The 16,505-nt window shown below is 41.5% G+C and overlaps 1 protein-coding gene across 2 annotated transcripts; it reads left to right on the forward strand.

Annotated features, from left to right (window-relative positions):
* The first annotated feature begins 674 nt into the window (after window positions 1–674).
* On the forward strand, window positions 675–4,817 carry LOC135538926 (cystein proteinase inhibitor protein salarin). 2 transcript variants are annotated; one of them, XM_064964801.1, is made up of 13 exons: window positions 675–774; window positions 1,082–1,206; window positions 1,866–2,008; window positions 2,237–2,272; window positions 2,359–2,416; window positions 3,033–3,175; window positions 3,309–3,417; window positions 3,532–3,674; window positions 3,801–3,827; window positions 3,936–3,996; window positions 4,088–4,230; window positions 4,387–4,422; window positions 4,565–4,817. In XM_064964801.1, exons 2-13 carry the CDS (start codon window positions 1,083–1,085, stop codon window positions 4,583–4,585), a joined length of 1,044 nt encoding a protein of 347 aa, XP_064820873.1. In that variant the 5' UTR covers window positions 675–774; window position 1,082; the 3' UTR covers window positions 4,586–4,817. The 2 variants fall into 2 exon arrangements, with proteins under 2 accessions (XP_064820873.1, XP_064820874.1); XM_064964802.1 differs by having other exon boundaries at window positions 4,743–4,817.
* Window positions 4,818–16,505: the final 11,688 nt, after the last annotated feature.

A 16,505-nucleotide genomic window follows, 5' to 3' on the forward strand; every position in this document is an offset into this window, starting at 1 on the left:
TGTATAACATGCATCTGTTTAACATCTGTTAAAAGCCCTGTTTATACCTTGTGCTAATGTGTCCTTATCTTGTCTACATTTTGATCGTGCCCACATTTCCAGAAATGTGACTACACATGGTATTCAAATGTATATGTTATCCCTTCCTGACGGTGGCCAGGAAGATCTCATCACAATGTGTCTTTTACCCATCTTCACCTGTCTAAAAATGCGGGCACAATCAGAATGTGGACAAGATCAGGATAAAGGACACAAGTTAGAACCAGGTATAAACAGGGCTTTAAATGGCCCCCAGGATCCAGATGTATCCAGATTTAGCAAGTCTCCTTAAAGTATAGCCCTATAAATAGTATGCCAAATTTATGATATTTAACTATAAATATGCACATTTCACGTCACTATCCTAGTTGCTGTCCAAGCTACTTTTAGTATTGAAAGTCACAGATTTTTAAAGGAATCCAACTAACGTGAGTTATTGTGGCTGGGCTTTTACTTGACACTTATTTGAACAGAGAAACTGTAAAGTGATGAGTCATTAGCCTACCAGGTGACTTCGACTCAAGATGAGGTTAGATTAGGAAACATAGGGCTCCTTTTACTTCTCTAAAAGGCTGTTTTGTAAGTGATTGGGAAAGACAGTATTGTGTGCTTGTGCAATGTGATTTTGAAAGAGGTACAGAGTTCATCTGTTTTGTTTGTCTACTGTGTCACTGATGGATATAAAGTGGCAGTATGCAGTGGTACGCATTGTGAGTCTACGATCACAGGGAGAAGGTACAGTAAAACATCGCTGTCGAGTGAGTGTGTGTGTGTGTGTGTGTGTTCTTGTTTTACTGACCCAATGTGGACTGAACTGTTTTGCACACTTTCGTATGGGGACGTAATGACTAACTGGGGACAAAATCTTGGTCCCCACAAGGCGGATCGTGTGTGTGCGTGTGTGTGTGTGTGTGGTTTTGGGGTAGAAGTAAGGGGATGTGGACAAGTCTTTGAGTGTATCAATATCAATATGGCCTATTTGAGTATATTGAGCTGGACCCAGATCTTTCCATGTGTTTCTACCTTTTCCGCTCATCTCTAGAATGAAGTCTCTCGTGCTCCTTCTATTGGTGGCTGTTACTGTATCATCTGTGCTGTCTAAACCCCTTCCTGAAGACTCTGAAGCAGAGGTTCACAAGGAGTTTGAGACATGGAAAGTTAAATATGGTAAAACTGGTTCAGTACTAATATTTCACCAATGGATATTTACACTGAGTATACAAAATATTAAGAGTTCCTTCTCTTTCCATGACATAGACTGGCCAGGTGAATCCAGGTGAAAGCTGTGATCCCTTATTGAACCATTCATTGTTAAATCAACTTAAGTCAGTGTAGATAAAGGGGAGGAGACAGGTTAAAGAATGATTTTTAAGCCTTGAGACAATTGAGACATGGATTCTGTTTGTGTGCCATTCAGAGGGTGAATGGGCAAGGACAAAATATTGAAATGCCTTTGAACAGGGTATGGTAGTAGGTGCCTGGTGCACTGGTTTGTGTCAAGAACTGCAACGCCCCTGGGCTTTTCACTCTCAACAGTTTCCCTTGTGTATCAATAATGGTCCACCACCCAAAGGACATCCAGCCAGCTTCACAAAGGTGGGAGGCATTGACGTCAACAAGGGCCAGAAATCCTGTGGACCGCTTTCAGCACCTTGTGGAGTCCAGGCCCCAACGAATTGTAGCTGTTCTGAGGGCAAGAGAGGGAGTGCAACTCAATATTAGGAAGGTGTTCCTAGTGTTTGGTATACTCTGTGTATAATTGTATTGACAATGAATTAGTTGTCAAAATGTCAACAGAGAAAGATACATTTAGAGTACATTTGCAGGGAAGAGCTATCCGTCTACCGAGGAGGAAGCCAAACGTAAGGAGATGTGGTTAGCGACGAGGAAGAGGGTGATGGAACACAATATGAGAGCAGGAAATGGATTAGAGAGCTTCACCATGGCGGTCAATCACTTTGCTGACCTGGTACGGTTCAATATTTACTGGTCAATTATTAACTTTCAATTGAGTTAGTTAGTTTAGAAATTCTATCTCAGCCACTGGCTTTACAATGACATTTCCAAATCCCTCTTAGGCCCATAGTTTTAGTTTAAATGATTGATTTATATTGTAGTCAGTCACTTCTGTGATATTTTCTTAGCAGCCCTGTTGAGTCTCTTTGTTGAGTCTCTGTGTCTTTGCTTCCTCTCACAGACTAATGAGGAGGTTCCTAGAGGACTTTTGCCCATGGTAAAGTGCCACCGTCATTACAACGCAATTCCCTATATTGTTAATCATAATAATAGTATGAGGAAGAACTCTGTCTTCTGTCTCAGCCTCGACCTGAGGAAGAAGAGGTGGACAGAGAGTTTGAGATGTGGAAGACTCACAACGGTACAACTGGTTTAATACTAACTGAATGCAAAGGAGGCTGGTGGCACCTTAATTGGGAGGACGGGCTTGTGGTAATGACTGGAGCAGAATGAATGGAATGGTATCAAATACAACAAGCACATGGTTTCCAGGTGTTTGATGCCATTCCATTTGCACCATTCCGGCCATTATTACTAGCCTCCTGTGACTGAATGAAGCTTCATTTTAAGTCAGCGGTCGTGTCAGAATACCCATAATAGCGTACTACATAATTAAACTGCATACTCATTTCGGCATATGATCTAGTAGAAATCACTTGTTTCTTCCGACTCACGTATTTGACAACAGCTGGTAATCAGATAAATTGTTGCGCTGTACCAAAATGAACGAATGGTGGGAATCAACGCAATTGCGCATTAGATTACATACTGAGTACTGTTTTTTTTTTAAATGTCGCATTCTATTTAGTACGCTAGTATGGGTATTCGGAGACGGCTACTGTTTCCACTGGTAGTAGTACAATGGCCCCTAAATAATTAAAGGGAAATATGCTTTTAAAATAAAGTGTGGTGTTAGCCTAGCATTGGTGAATTGGTGAATGCAGATGCTAATATTTACTAAAGAGACATGTTTGTAGGGAAGACCTATAACTCCACCGAGGAGGAAGCCAAGCGTAAGGAGATCTGGTTAGCTACCAGGGCAAGAGTGATGGAACACAACAAGAGAGCAGAGAATGGCTCAGAGAGCTTCACCATGGGGATGAATTCCTTCTCTGACATGGTAAGGTGGTACCAGTTATTTATTGTCAAATAATTATCAAATTGATTCAAGTATTTTGAATATTCTGCTACAAACAGCTTGTCTAACATTTTATAGTCTTATTTTTGAGTCTCTGTATTTTTTACACCCCCAGACTTCTGAGGAGATTCCTAGAGGAGGACTTCTGGTTGTGTTTCCCACTCGAGATGGAGGGGAGGAAGCAGAGGTGGATAAAGAGTTTGAAACGTGGAAGGTTCAACACGGTAAAACGGGTTCAATACTCACTGAAAGAAACAAAACTAGACACCAGTGATGGTTGACTACAACAGTTTGAACAATACAGACGTTACGTCTCAATGTTATCTGACCATTTGCAGGGAAGAGCTATGGCTCCACCGAGGAGGAAGCCAAGCGTAAGGAGATCTGGTTAGCTACCAGGGCAAGAGTGATGGAACACAACAAGAGAGCAGAGAATGGCTCAGAGAGCTTCACCATGGGGATGAATCATCTTTCCGACCAGGTATGATCACTGTCAGGGAGAAGCCTACTATATAAAACAGTTCAACTTGGAGGCTGCTTCCTTGGTTACTGATGGTACTTTTCTTATAGGCTTTCTTGATACTATGCATGTTGCTTCCTTTCACAGACTACTGCGGAGGTTACAGGACGAAGGGTAGGGTCACGCACTTACTGCAATGTGCTGCACTTATAAGTTTGGTGAAAATATGAATCAATCATTTGTGGTGGTAATTGTATGATTGAGAACTCTCCTATTCCTTAGCTTCAAGATGGGGAGGAAACAGAGGTGCACAAGGAGTTTGAGACATGGAAAGTTAAATATGGTAAAACTGGTTCAACACTAACTGATATAGATATTTCCTGCATACTTAAAGTCAAACTCATTAAATAAGTTGACGTTTTTCATGCTTGCAGGAAAGACCTATCCGTCCACCGAGGAGGAAGCAAAGCGCAAGGAGATCTGGCTAGCTACTAGGAAGATGGTGACGGAACACAACAAGAGAGCAGAGAATGGACTGGAGAGCTACACCCTGGCAGTCAATCACTTTGCTGACTTGGTATGGTGTTATTATTAATAGTGAAATTAATTCAGATTAGTCTGAAAGAAATCCGGGTTGTTACTTGTAGTTATACATTACATTACTATGTTGACATAAGTTATAAGTTGATATAAGATTTCTCAAACAAGTTGTTTGTCGCCTTTTTGCTTCCAGACTACTGAGGAGGTTCCTAGAGGGCTTTTACCCATGGTAAGGTATCAGCATTTCAAAATGTAATGTGTTTAATGCAACAATGTAATTTAACTGAACTTACAGTGATGTAAAGTTTGTGTTAACTCCCGTTTCTCTTTCCCGTTCCCCCTCCTGCCCCTGACCACTCATCTCATCACAGGGTATGCTTCCAGTCACATAAGTTACTAACATTGTACTCACTACAGTCCTATTCACAACCCTTAACTACAATGACCATAGTCTTTAAAACATATTAAAGAAACCTTCACATTTACTAATGTTACACTCCTAATTCACAAAAGAATCAGATATTGACAGACGGTCTGTTTCCTCCAACAGAATGAAGAAGCTTTGACCCTATGAGGAATGAACAATTTTGCAATTTACAATAAATATAAACACTACACTTTCAATTCTTGTGTCCATATTTTCCTTTATTTTATACCAGCCCATATGGCAGAGTTCCCCAACTGACAGTGGGCTGAATTTGGCCCGTGGGTGGTTTTATTTGGCCCCCCAATGTCACGTTCTGACCTTAGTTCTTTTATTATGTCTTTGTTTTAGTATGGTCAGGGCGTGAGTTGGGTGGGTTGTCTATGTTTGTTTTTCTATGTTGTGTTTTGCGTTTGGCCTGGTATGGTTCTCAATCAGAGGCAGGTGTTGATAGTTGTCTCTAATTGAGAATCATACTTAGGTAGCCTTTTTTCAGCTGTGTTTCGTGGTGATTATTTTCTGTTCTGTGTTTTGTATTTCACCGTTCAGGACTGTTTCGTTTTGTTCTCGTTGTTTTTGTTTTGTGTTCATATAATAATAAATACAATATGGACACTTACCACGCTGCGCATTGGTCCTCCGATCCTTGTTACTACTCCTCTTCAGAAGAGGAGGACGAGAATCGTTTCACCCAAGTAAAAAAAAAAAATAATATATATATATATATATATATATATATATATATATATACATACATACATATATATAGACTACGGTTCAAACGTTTGGGGTCACTTAGAAATTTTCTTGTTTTAGAAAGAAAAGCACTTTTTTGTCCATTAAAATAACATCAAATTGATCAGAAATACAGTGTTAATGTTGTAAATGACTATTGTAGCTGGAAACGGCAGATTTTTTATGGAATATCTACATAGGCGTACAGAGGCCCATTATCAGCAAGCATCACTCCTGTGTTCCAACGGAACGTTGTGTTAGCTCCTCCAAGTTTATCATTTCAAAAGACGAATTTATCATTAGAAAACTCTTTTGCAATTATGTTAGCACAGCTTAAAGCTGTTGTCCTGATTAAAGAAGGAATAAACCTCGCCTTCTTTAGACTAGTTGAGTATCTGGAGCATCAGCATTTGTGGGTTCGATTACAGGAACAAAATGGTCAGAACAAAGACCTCCTCTGAAACTCGTCAGTCTATTCTTGTTCTGAGAAATGAAGGCTATTCCATGCGAGAAATTGTCAAGAAACTGAAGATCTTGTACAACGCTATGTACTACTCCTTTCACAGAACAGCGCAAACTGTCCAGCACTTTAAAAATATCCAGCACAAATATCCTCTCATGTCGTCCTCCAGTGGTTTGCAGAAGAGGATGTCTTCCTTAATTGACCCCCCATAAACGTAACGGACATATACCAGGAGCTGTGCCAGGCTCGCCACGTATGTTGACTCATCCAGCTGTAACACATATAATTCCCTGGCTTGAATGCGAAGCAGTAATTGTTTCAAAACATCTCCTGCCATGTCACTGGCGCGTCGTGAAACAGTGTTGTTTGATTAAGTCATTGTAGGTATATTTTTCGGGGCCTTTTCCCCCATCATTATCTTTTCTCCCAGCCATATCTGCGGCAGCAGGAAGAATGAAGACCTCCACAATAGTATGGGGCTTGCCTGTCCTCGCCACACGGTAGCTCAACATATAAGACACTTCTAGCCCCTTCTTATTAATGGTATCTGTCTTACTACTCGAAAGTAGTCTTTATTCTTGCTCAAAAAACTCCCGTGGCTTATTTTTCAAATTGTCATGTTGCATTTCTACATTTTTGAGCAAGAGTGAAGGTTTCCCACGAGAGAGTAACGGTTAATGTGATTGAATGTTAATTATTTGACGAGGCTACCTGTATTTGACATTGTGTTGTTATTTCGCTGAACACTAGATGGTTTCATTTAATTTTTGGCAGTGAAACAAGGCTATTCAGGCAGGGAAGAAAAAACTCAGCCAAATGTATAGCCCCCGTTGGAAAATATAAATGTACTGTTTGAAAATGTGAAGGATTTTTATTTGCCATAAAAAAATTTCATACATTTCATAAAATTTGCCATACCCCCGATGGCATTGCTCATACCCCCGATGGCATTGCTCATACCCCCGATGGCATTGCTCATACCCCCGATGGCATTGCTCATACCCCCGATGGCATTGCTCATACCCCCGATGGCATTGCTCATACCCCCGATGGCATTTGCTCATACCCCCGATGGCATTGCTCATACCCCCGATGGCATTGCTCATACCCCCGATGGCATTGCTCATACCCCTGATGGCATTGCTCATACCCCTGGGTATTCCAGTTTAGGAAAACCTGGCCAAGAGAAAGTTATTAACAAGCTCTTACATCCTGACCAAACAGGGTTTCTTAAGGGTCGTCAGGCAGCCAGTAACATGCCTGTTTCATGTGGTTGCTGAGGCTTCCATTCTGGATACCCCATGTGCTGTGTTATCATTAGATGCAGAGAAAGCCTTTGAGTGGGAATATTTATGGCATGTTCTTGAACATTTTGGTTTTGGGGCTAGATTCATACCTAGGATTCGCACCATGTATGTGAATCTTTCTTCTATTATACCTACAAGCACTACCCATTCTAATCCATTTACCATACAACCAGGATGTAAACAAGGCTGTCCCGCCTCCCCTATGCTATTTGCTCTCTCTCTCTCTCTTGAACCGCTGGCACAAAGCATATGTCAAAATTCTGCTTCCTCACATATCAAAATCAAACCGAACAAGCAATTTCTCCGTATGCAGATGACATACACGTCAGAAAATGTTCAGAAAATATTTTCACAGCATTCAGCTCATGGTCTGGTTACAAGATCAACTGGTCTAAAACAGCTCTACTACCTCTTAACTCAGCTAAGGGAAGCGTTCAACTACCACCCTTTATCCCAGTGATGAAGCAAACCACCAACTTAGACATTACATAACCCCCTCTATTCACAATATTTTCAGGAAGAACTACTTAGAAACCTTTCAGAATATCCAGAAATACATAAAAAAGACGGTCTGCTATGGTCACGTCTTTACATGCTAGAATCTCAATGACTAAAATGAATGTCCTCCTTCGTATCAATTTTATGAGTTCCATGTTCCCACTGCCGCATCCTATCAACTATTGGTCTAAACTTGACTCTGTCATAAAGAAGTTCATTTGGGGGAGGAAAGAGACCACAGATTGAATATGCAACGCGACAGAGAATGGAAGCATCACGTTGATTTGCAGTTCCAAATCCACATTTTTATCGCCTAACTTTCCAAATTAATTTCCTGAAGACCTGGTTAAACCCAAAGACTTCTGTTCCTTGGCTATTGAAGATTCAATAGTTTCACCATTTGGATCACAAGATCGATTATTTTCTGGATTGACTCCTAAAAATGTGCATTATTGTTTGGACCCATTATAGCATGCTCAGTAAATGTGTGCAAAGCTACAGAGAAGCATATGAGATCTAATCTTAAATGGCTTTCATAATCTCCAATATGACGTAATAAACAATTCTTAGCATGTAAGAAACCATTTATATCAGAGTCTTGGTCTAAGAAGGGTATTTATACTTTCAAAGACATATTCAATGTGAATGGACTCCTCGGTATCCATGAAATCCGCCAGTGTTTTAATGTCCAGGCTCATCATTTTGTCTTTACCTTCAACGCCTATCCACACGAGCCTATGGGGTCCCCTGGGGAGCAGAACTAGCAGTACACCCATTAGTTAAACTTCTAACGGACAGACGCCCCTCAAAAGGAGTGTCTAATATCTATAGTCAATTAACTCTAGCAGCACAAAAACCATTAACTCTATCCACTGTATGGGAAAACGATTTTACTCTTGCTGACAGACAAATAAATTGGGAGACAGTATGGAAAATATATTTGGGTCATCTAGAAACCCCAATCACCAATGAATAAAAACATTTTGCCATATAACCTATCTAACACCTCAAAAAAGACATCACATGGTATTAGTCCATCAGCATTATGTGAGTTTTGCACCACAGGGGACCTTGGATCTTGTCAGCATGTGCGTGCTGTGGAAATGACTGGGTGTGGTTGAATTCTGGGGGAAAGTCAACCATGTCGTCTCTGTACTTAGATTAAATACTGCCATGAGATCCAATAGGGATGTTGCTTTGTGATGTCTCTGATTTGCACTTGTCAGAAAGGCAACAGAGTATGGTTTGTAGGAACCACAGCTGCTAAGAAAAAGATTGTACAAAGGTGGGTTCCACCTCATCACTCATCACATTTAACCATCAGGTTGTCCTCATATTCTGTATACAACCCTCAGGTTGTCCTCATATTCTGTATACAACCCTCAGGTTGTCCTCATATTCTGTATACAACCCTCAGGTTGTCCTCATATTCTGTATACACCCCTTGTCCTCCGGGTCAAACTGTATCGCCTTCATTAAACCCCCAATGAGCACATTTGGGACAGTATGTGTGTGCACAGCCTTTGTAGATATATTTATTATACCTGCAGCACACAGTATGTGTTTTACAGTCCTTCTTTGGTGGGCAGATCTGACACCTCTTCCTCTTACTTGCCCCAGTAGGAGCAGTGGCTGGGGCAGCTGGCTCCTCAGGTTGATCACGAGATCTAGCCCTGTGAACAGCTTTCACAACTACTGCCGATGCACCTGTGTGGGGGAGACGCTCCCTTCTTTCGATGAATGGAGTTACAAGTGCCTTTCCCAGCTGCTCCAGGAACACCCTCCTCTTGTTGCGCTTACGAGCCATCCAGCTAGTGTTGATCTCTCTCCATATGACAAAGGCATTGTAGGAGGAAACATCAATGATGTTGTGGAAGATGACCAGGGACCAGCAGGCAGTCATCCTTCTGCAGCTGTATGTTCCAATCACCTTATCTAGGTTGTCCAGTTGTAGTTTAGGATGATGGCTGGCTTCCTGTCCCGGCGATCTTCATTTTCAGCCTCTGTGAGCAGTGTGCTCAGAAGTAACACATTCTTGTTTTTCCCACGGGGTCATCTCCAGGCCCTTATGCTCTGCCATCTTGCCCAGGTTGTGATATGCTACTGAGGACCATTTGATTTTGCCGTTTGTTTTGCCAGGAAAGTCTATCTTTCAGCTTGAGGGATTCCTTCTTCCTCATCTTCTGAAGATAATGCATCGTGCTCTGGGTTGTATTCCTCCCAATCTTCATCTTCTGACACATCCTCCACTTCCTCTTCAAAATCAGAGTAGTCCTGCTGAAAAGATTTGACAAAATCTGTTTTAAAACCTGTTCAGCAGTGAACCGCAGTTATGGCTTCAGCACCTTGGAGAAGACCACATGTCTGGCCATGTAAGGACGTGTACCGATGGCAATATTGGTATCTTTCGTTTCCTACAGCTTACATGGATACATGAATAAAGGCAACAGTTCACTTTTGTACTACTGGGGTCAGTCTAGGACAGGTCATCACATTGCAAGTTGAATAATATCATAGAGGGGATTGTTTTCACTGCTCCACATATCTGGACATGTGCTGGAAGTGTAGTCCACTTTTGTACTACTGGGGTCAGTCTAGGACATGTCATCACATTCCAAGTTGAATAATATCATAGAGGGGATTGTTTTCACTGCTCCACATATCTGGACATGTGCTGGAAGTGTAGTCCACTTTTGTACTACTGGGGTCAGTCTAGGACATGTCATCACATTCCAAGTTGAATAATATCCTGGACGGGATTGTTTTCACTGCTCCACATGAGCATGTACGGACGTGTACCGATGACAATAGTAGTATATTTTGTTTCCTACAGCTTACATGGGTAGATGAATAAAGGCAACAGTTCACTTTTGTACTACTGTGGTCAGTTTAGGACAGGTCATCACATTCCAAGTTGAATAATATCATAGAGGGGATTGTTTTTACAGCTGTTAAAGAAACTCTCACTGCCTCCTTCACGCAAATGATCCCAAAAATATAAAAATTAAATAAAAGTTGGTTTAACATGTTGGCCCGAGGACATTGGGAGGGTTAAAGACAAGGGTGGGTCATTTTGACTCAAGGACAGCGGGAGGGTTAAGGAAATTATACTTATGGAGCTCTCCACGGCCAGGATCCACAGGACCAAAGGGGTCCACTCTGGACACATGGAAAAAAGCAGCAGCGGACATTTCTGAACTCTTAACCAACGGGCTTTTACATCCATGAATGTGTATCAATAATTTGTCACTATTTCTGAGGCTATATGATGTATTGTTCAGCAGATGTACTATGTAATATTAATTTAATTGTTTTTATCTCGTTATTTATTTTACATGCTATCAGATTGCCGGTGAGGGGTGGGGGAGATTGAAAAAATGTATCTGTAAATGTACTGTATGAATCCTATGAATTGAAATAATAAAAACTTAATGTAAAAAAGTTTGGACATACTCATTCCAGGGTTTTCTTTATTTTGTCTATATTTTCAACATTGTAGAAGAATAGTGAAGACATCAAAACTATGAAATAACACATATGGAATCATATAGTAACCAAAACATTAAAAAAAAATATGAATTTTAAATTTGAGAGTATTCCAGGTGAAGCAAAGTAGCCACTCTTTGATTTGAAGACAACTTTCCACATTCTTTCAACAAGCTTCCTGAGGTAGTCACCTAGAATTCATTTAAATTAACAGGTGTGCCTTGTTAATTTGTCAGTCAGTTGTGTTGTGTCAAGGTAGGGGTGGTATACAGAAGATAGCCCTATTTGGTAAAAGACCAAGTCCATATTATGGCAAGAACAGTTCAAATAAGCAAAGAGAAGCAACAGTTCATCATTACTTTAAGACATGAAGGTCAGTCAGTCAATTCAGAATATCTCAAAAACTTTTAAAGTTTCTTCAAGTGCAGTCGCAAAAATCATCAAGCACTATGATGAAACTGGCTCTCATTCAGGACCGCCACAGGAAAGTAAGACCCAGAGTTACCTCTGCTGCAGAGGATAAGTTCATTAGAGTTACCAGCCCCAGAAATTGCAGGCCAATTAAATGCTTCACAGAGTTCAAGTAACAGACACATCTCAACATCAACTGTTCAGAGGAGACTGCATGAATCAGGCCTTCATGGTCAAATTTCTGCAAAGAAACCACTAATAAAGGACACCAATAATAAGAAGAGACTTGATTGGACCAAGAAACATGAGCAATGGACATTAGACCAGTGAAAATCTGTCCACTGAGTCCAAATTTGAGATTTTTGGTTCCAACCGCCATGTCTTTGTGAGACACACCATGAACCATGGAGGAGGAGGTGTGATGGTGTGGCGGTGCTTTGCTGGTGACACTGTGATGGAGTGCTGCATCAGATGACCTGGTCTCCCCAATCACCCGACCTCAACTAATTTGAGATGGTTTGGGATGAGATCGACCGCAGAGTCAAGGAAAAGCAGCCAACAAGTGCTCAGCATATGTGGGAACTCCTTCAAGACTGTTGGAAAAGCATTCCAGGTGAAGCTGGTTTGGAGAATAACAAGAGTGTGCAAATCTGTCATCAAAGTGAAGGGTGGCTACTTTGAAGAATCTAAAATTTGCTTAACACTTTCTTGGTTACTACTATTTCATAGTTTTGATGTCTTCACTATTATTCTACAATGTAGAAAATAGTAAAAATCAAGAAAAACCTCTGAATGGACTGGTACTATATAGTACCAGTCCAAAGTTTGGACACCCCTACTCATAAAAGACTGAACAAAGATTTGAATTTTGGAATTCTGTTCCCAAGTATTCCCTATAGAGAGACGTGATCGTATACAAATGTAATAATTTGAAAATATGATGTTTTAGTCAAGTATTATATCTTTGTGGGCTTCTTGCGGTCCATTTGCAATTTCCAAATTATTTGTAATTATGCTTCGCTCCCCCAACCATCTGCTAAAAGAAGAAATCGGACCATGGCTGAATCTAGTTGATGATCCCTGGAATGTGGGTGGGACATTAAGTTGACTTGACCAATAGAGGGCAGAGTTTTCTCAGTCAGTTCAGAGCCATTGCATTATCAAACGTCACTCACACACACACAACCCAGTTTTCTTGTGTCCCCAAAATCGCACCAATAAACATGAGCAGTAGATGCAACATTGCCATGTTTTTGTGTAGGTCATGGTAGACTTCTGCTCAATTTGATTAGAAGACAGAGTGGCAACAGCCAAGAGAAGAGTGTCGTGAGAAAATTCTGAAAATGGATGTGTATGTGTTGACTGTGTGTGTGTGTGTGTGTGTGTGTGTGTGTGTGTGTGTGTGTGTGTGTGCGTGTGTGTGCATGAATGTGCATGTGTGTGTGTATGTGTGTGTGTGTGATGTTTACAAGCAGTAATTACATTGCAGGGCTTTTTTTGCATATGCAATGACGATGGCACACACTGTCTCCATTTTTTGTCCCTGTACCCTGAATTTGCAACATTGTCTCTAGCATTCATTATAGCCATACATAATGAAAAATATAGGCTTTAGGAGAGCTGAACATCCATTCTCAGTGTCATCTATGGTCATTCCAATAGAAGCAACAAGATGACGCCTACTGAAGTACATTACGATTACATCGACATGCACATTACATTTTAGTCACTAAGCAGACACTCTTATCACCCAGAGCAACAATACAAGCACTCAAATTAGCAGGCTGAAACAACCGCACAACACAAGCATCCGCCAATCACAGCACTTGAGACATACGGTGCAATAAAATAAAGCAGTACAGCACCACAAATTGACACAAAGGAGGAGCAATAAGATAAAGCAGAACACATGATTGGTCCAATGATTCCATTATGAGTTGAAGGGCTCTTTCCTTCCTTTCTCTGAGATATCATTACAGTCCCCTCAGGTGTGACAGCCAGACATTGGGAACAGTGATTTGTCATGATTGGGTAAGTGTGGAGCCCCTCTAAGTGTTTTGAGTCAATACCAACTCCAGGAGGGAGTCTTTTAGCTGACACTGATATCATTCAGCCCTGTGTGGGTGTTTGTGTGTGGTGTCAGCATGCAGGTGTGTGTGTCCGCCCCTGCATGTGTTTTTGTGTGTGTGTGTGTGTGTGCATGCATGCTTGTGTGTGTCTCACCTTGCAGTGCCAGTCGAGGTACTGATTATTACTGCCATAAAGAACCTCAGTGCTATTCTCCCGTCAGCCATTATCCTACCACAGATTATCTCCCCATCAGCCTACAGAAGCCATATCTCCCACAATCCCCTTGTGACAAGAGCCCACTGCCAACCGCCTTAATTACATTTTCCCATTATCTTCCCCAGCAGAGATGCCGGGACTGGTAGCTTCCCCCAAATGAAATGGATTGGAAAGGAAAGGGTAGATGACTAACACCGAAAGTTATGTAATCACTGACCTTGTGTTCGTCCAAACTGGTCTTTTTGATATTGCACTTTTACTTTAGCTAACGTAAATCAAATCGAATCAAATCTAGTTTTATTTGTCACAAGCACCGAAGACAGCAGGTGTAGACTTTACTGTGAACTGCTTACTTATGAGACCTTTCCCATCAATGCAGAGTTAAAAAGATTAAAAAGAGTTGTAAGAAAATATGCTAATATAAATATGAAAAGTAACACAATAAACAACAATAACGAGAATATTTTCAAGGAGTACCGGTACCAAGTCAATGTGTAATATGTACAGTCGTGGCCAAAAGCTTTGAGAATGACACAAATATTAATTTTCACAAAGTCTGCTGCCTCAGTTTGTATGATGGCAATTTGCATGTACTCCATAATGCTATGAAGAGTGATCAGCTGAATTGCAATTAATTGCAAAGTCCCCTCTTTGCCATGCAAATGAACTGAATCCCCCCAAAACATGTCCACCGCATTTCAGCCCTGCCACAAAAGGACCAGCTGACATCATGTCAGCGATTCTCTCGTTAACACAGGTGTGTGTTGACGAGGACAAGGCTGGAGATCACTCTGTCATGCTGATTGAGTTTGAATAACAGAATGAAAGCTTCAAAAGGAGGGTGGTGCTTGGAATCATTGTTCTTCCTCTGTCAACTATGGTTACCTGCAAGGAAACACGTGCTGTCATCATTGCTTAGCACAAAAATGGCTTCACAGGCAAGGATATTGCTGCCAGTAAGATTGCACCTAAATCAATCATTTATCAGATCATCAAGAACTTCAAGGAGAGCGGTTCTATTGTTGTGAAGAAGGCTTCATGGCACCCAAGAAAGTCCAGCAAGCGCCAGGACCGTCTCCTAAAGTTGATTCAGCTGCAGGATCGGGGCACCACCAGTACAGAGCTTGCTCAGGAATGGCAGCAGGCAGGTGTGAGTGTATCTGCACGCACAGTGAGGCGAAGACTTTTGAAAGATGGCCTGGTGTCACGAAGGGCAGCAAAGACACCACTTCTCTCCAGGAAAAACATCAGGGACAGACTGATATTCTGCAAAAGGTACAGGGATTGGACTGCTGAGGACTGGGGTAAAGTCATTGTCTCTGATGAATCCCCTTTCCGATTGTTTGGGGTATCCGTAAAAAGCTTGTCCAAAGAAGACAAGGCAGTTTGGTGATGAACAATGCCTTTTCCAGCATGATGGAGCTCCTTGCCATAAGGCAAAAGTGAAAACTAAGTTGCTCAGGGAACAAAACATCAATATTTTGGGTCCATGGCCAGGAAACTCCCCAGACCTTAATCCCATTGAGAATTTGTGGTCAATCTTCAAGAGGCGGGTGGACAAACAAAAACACACAAACGCCAAGCTTTGATTATGCAAGAATGGGCTGCCATCAGTCAGGATGTGGCCCAGAAGTTAATTGACAGCATGCCAGGGCGGATTGCAGAGGTCTTGAAAAAGAAGGGTCAACACTGCAAATATTGACTCTGCATCAACTTCATGTAATTGTAAATAATAGCCTTTGACACTTATGAAATGCTTGTAATTATACTTCCTTATTCCATAGTTGTCACGACTTCCGCCGATGTCGGCTCCTCTCCTTGTTCGGGCGGCGTTCGTAGGTCGACGTCACCTGCTTTCTAGACATCGCCGCTACATTTTTTCATTGTTCCATTTGTTTGGTCTTGTTCCCTGCACACCTGGTTTACATTCCGTAATCACACTGCATGTATTTATTCCTCTGTTCCCCCCCCATGTCTTTGTGTGAAATGTTTTTTTGTTACGTGTTTCGTGTGTACGCGCCAGGCTGGGTTTTTCCTGTTAGTCCGTGGTATTTTCACAAAGGATGTTTATTGTACAACATTTGCTCATTTTTGTGAATGTTTCGCTCTTTGCGCTTTGACCTTTGGCTGGCGGTTTTGACACAGTGGCGTCTTGTCTGTTTTATTGCCTAATAAAGTGTGCACCTGTTCACAACTCTCTGCACTGGACTTCTCCACCAGTAGCACACACCTTGACAATAGTAACATCTGACAAAAATATCTAAAGACACTGAGGCAGCAAACTTTGTGAAGATTAATATTTGTGTCATTCTCAAAACTTTTGGGCTACGACTGTACATGTTGTCACACCCTGATCTGTTTCACCTGTCTTTGTGCTTGTCTCCATCCTCCTCCAGGAGTCGCCCATCTTCCCCATTATCCCCTGTGTTCTCCTGTTTGTCTGTTGCCAGTTTGTCTTGTCTCGTCAAGCCTATTAGCATTTTTCCCGTTCTAATTAAAAATTTTTTTTTCCCAGTTTTGACCATTCTGGATGACCCTGTCTGCCTGCCCTTCTGTACCTTTTGGACTCCGCTCTGGATTACTGACCTCTGCCTGCCCTTGACCTGTTGTTTGCCTGCCCCCTGTTTTTGGAATAAACTTGTATTACTTCGAACTGTCTGCATCTGGGTCTTCTCCTGGGCCATGACACATGTAGATAGGGG

The sequence above is a fragment of the Oncorhynchus masou genome, unplaced genomic scaffold (assembly GCF_036934945.1).
Source record: "Oncorhynchus masou masou isolate Uvic2021 unplaced genomic scaffold, UVic_Omas_1.1 unplaced_scaffold_19___fragment_2___debris, whole genome shotgun sequence".
NCBI classification, from domain to species: domain Eukaryota; kingdom Metazoa; phylum Chordata; class Actinopteri; order Salmoniformes; family Salmonidae; genus Oncorhynchus; species Oncorhynchus masou.

Coding starts and splice junctions, on each gene's coding strand:
- LOC135538926 (XM_064964801.1), top strand. CDS start 1,083: ATGAAGTCTCTCGTGCTCCTTCTATTGGTGGCTGTTACTGTATCATCT. Junction 3,176..3,308: donor TGAATTCCTTCTCTGACATG/GTAAGGTGGTAC, acceptor TTACACCCCCAG/ACTTCTGAGGAGATTCCTAG. Junction 4,231..4,386: donor TCAATCACTTTGCTGACTTG/GTATGGTGTTAT, acceptor TTTTGCTTCCAG/ACTACTGAGGAGGTTCCTAG.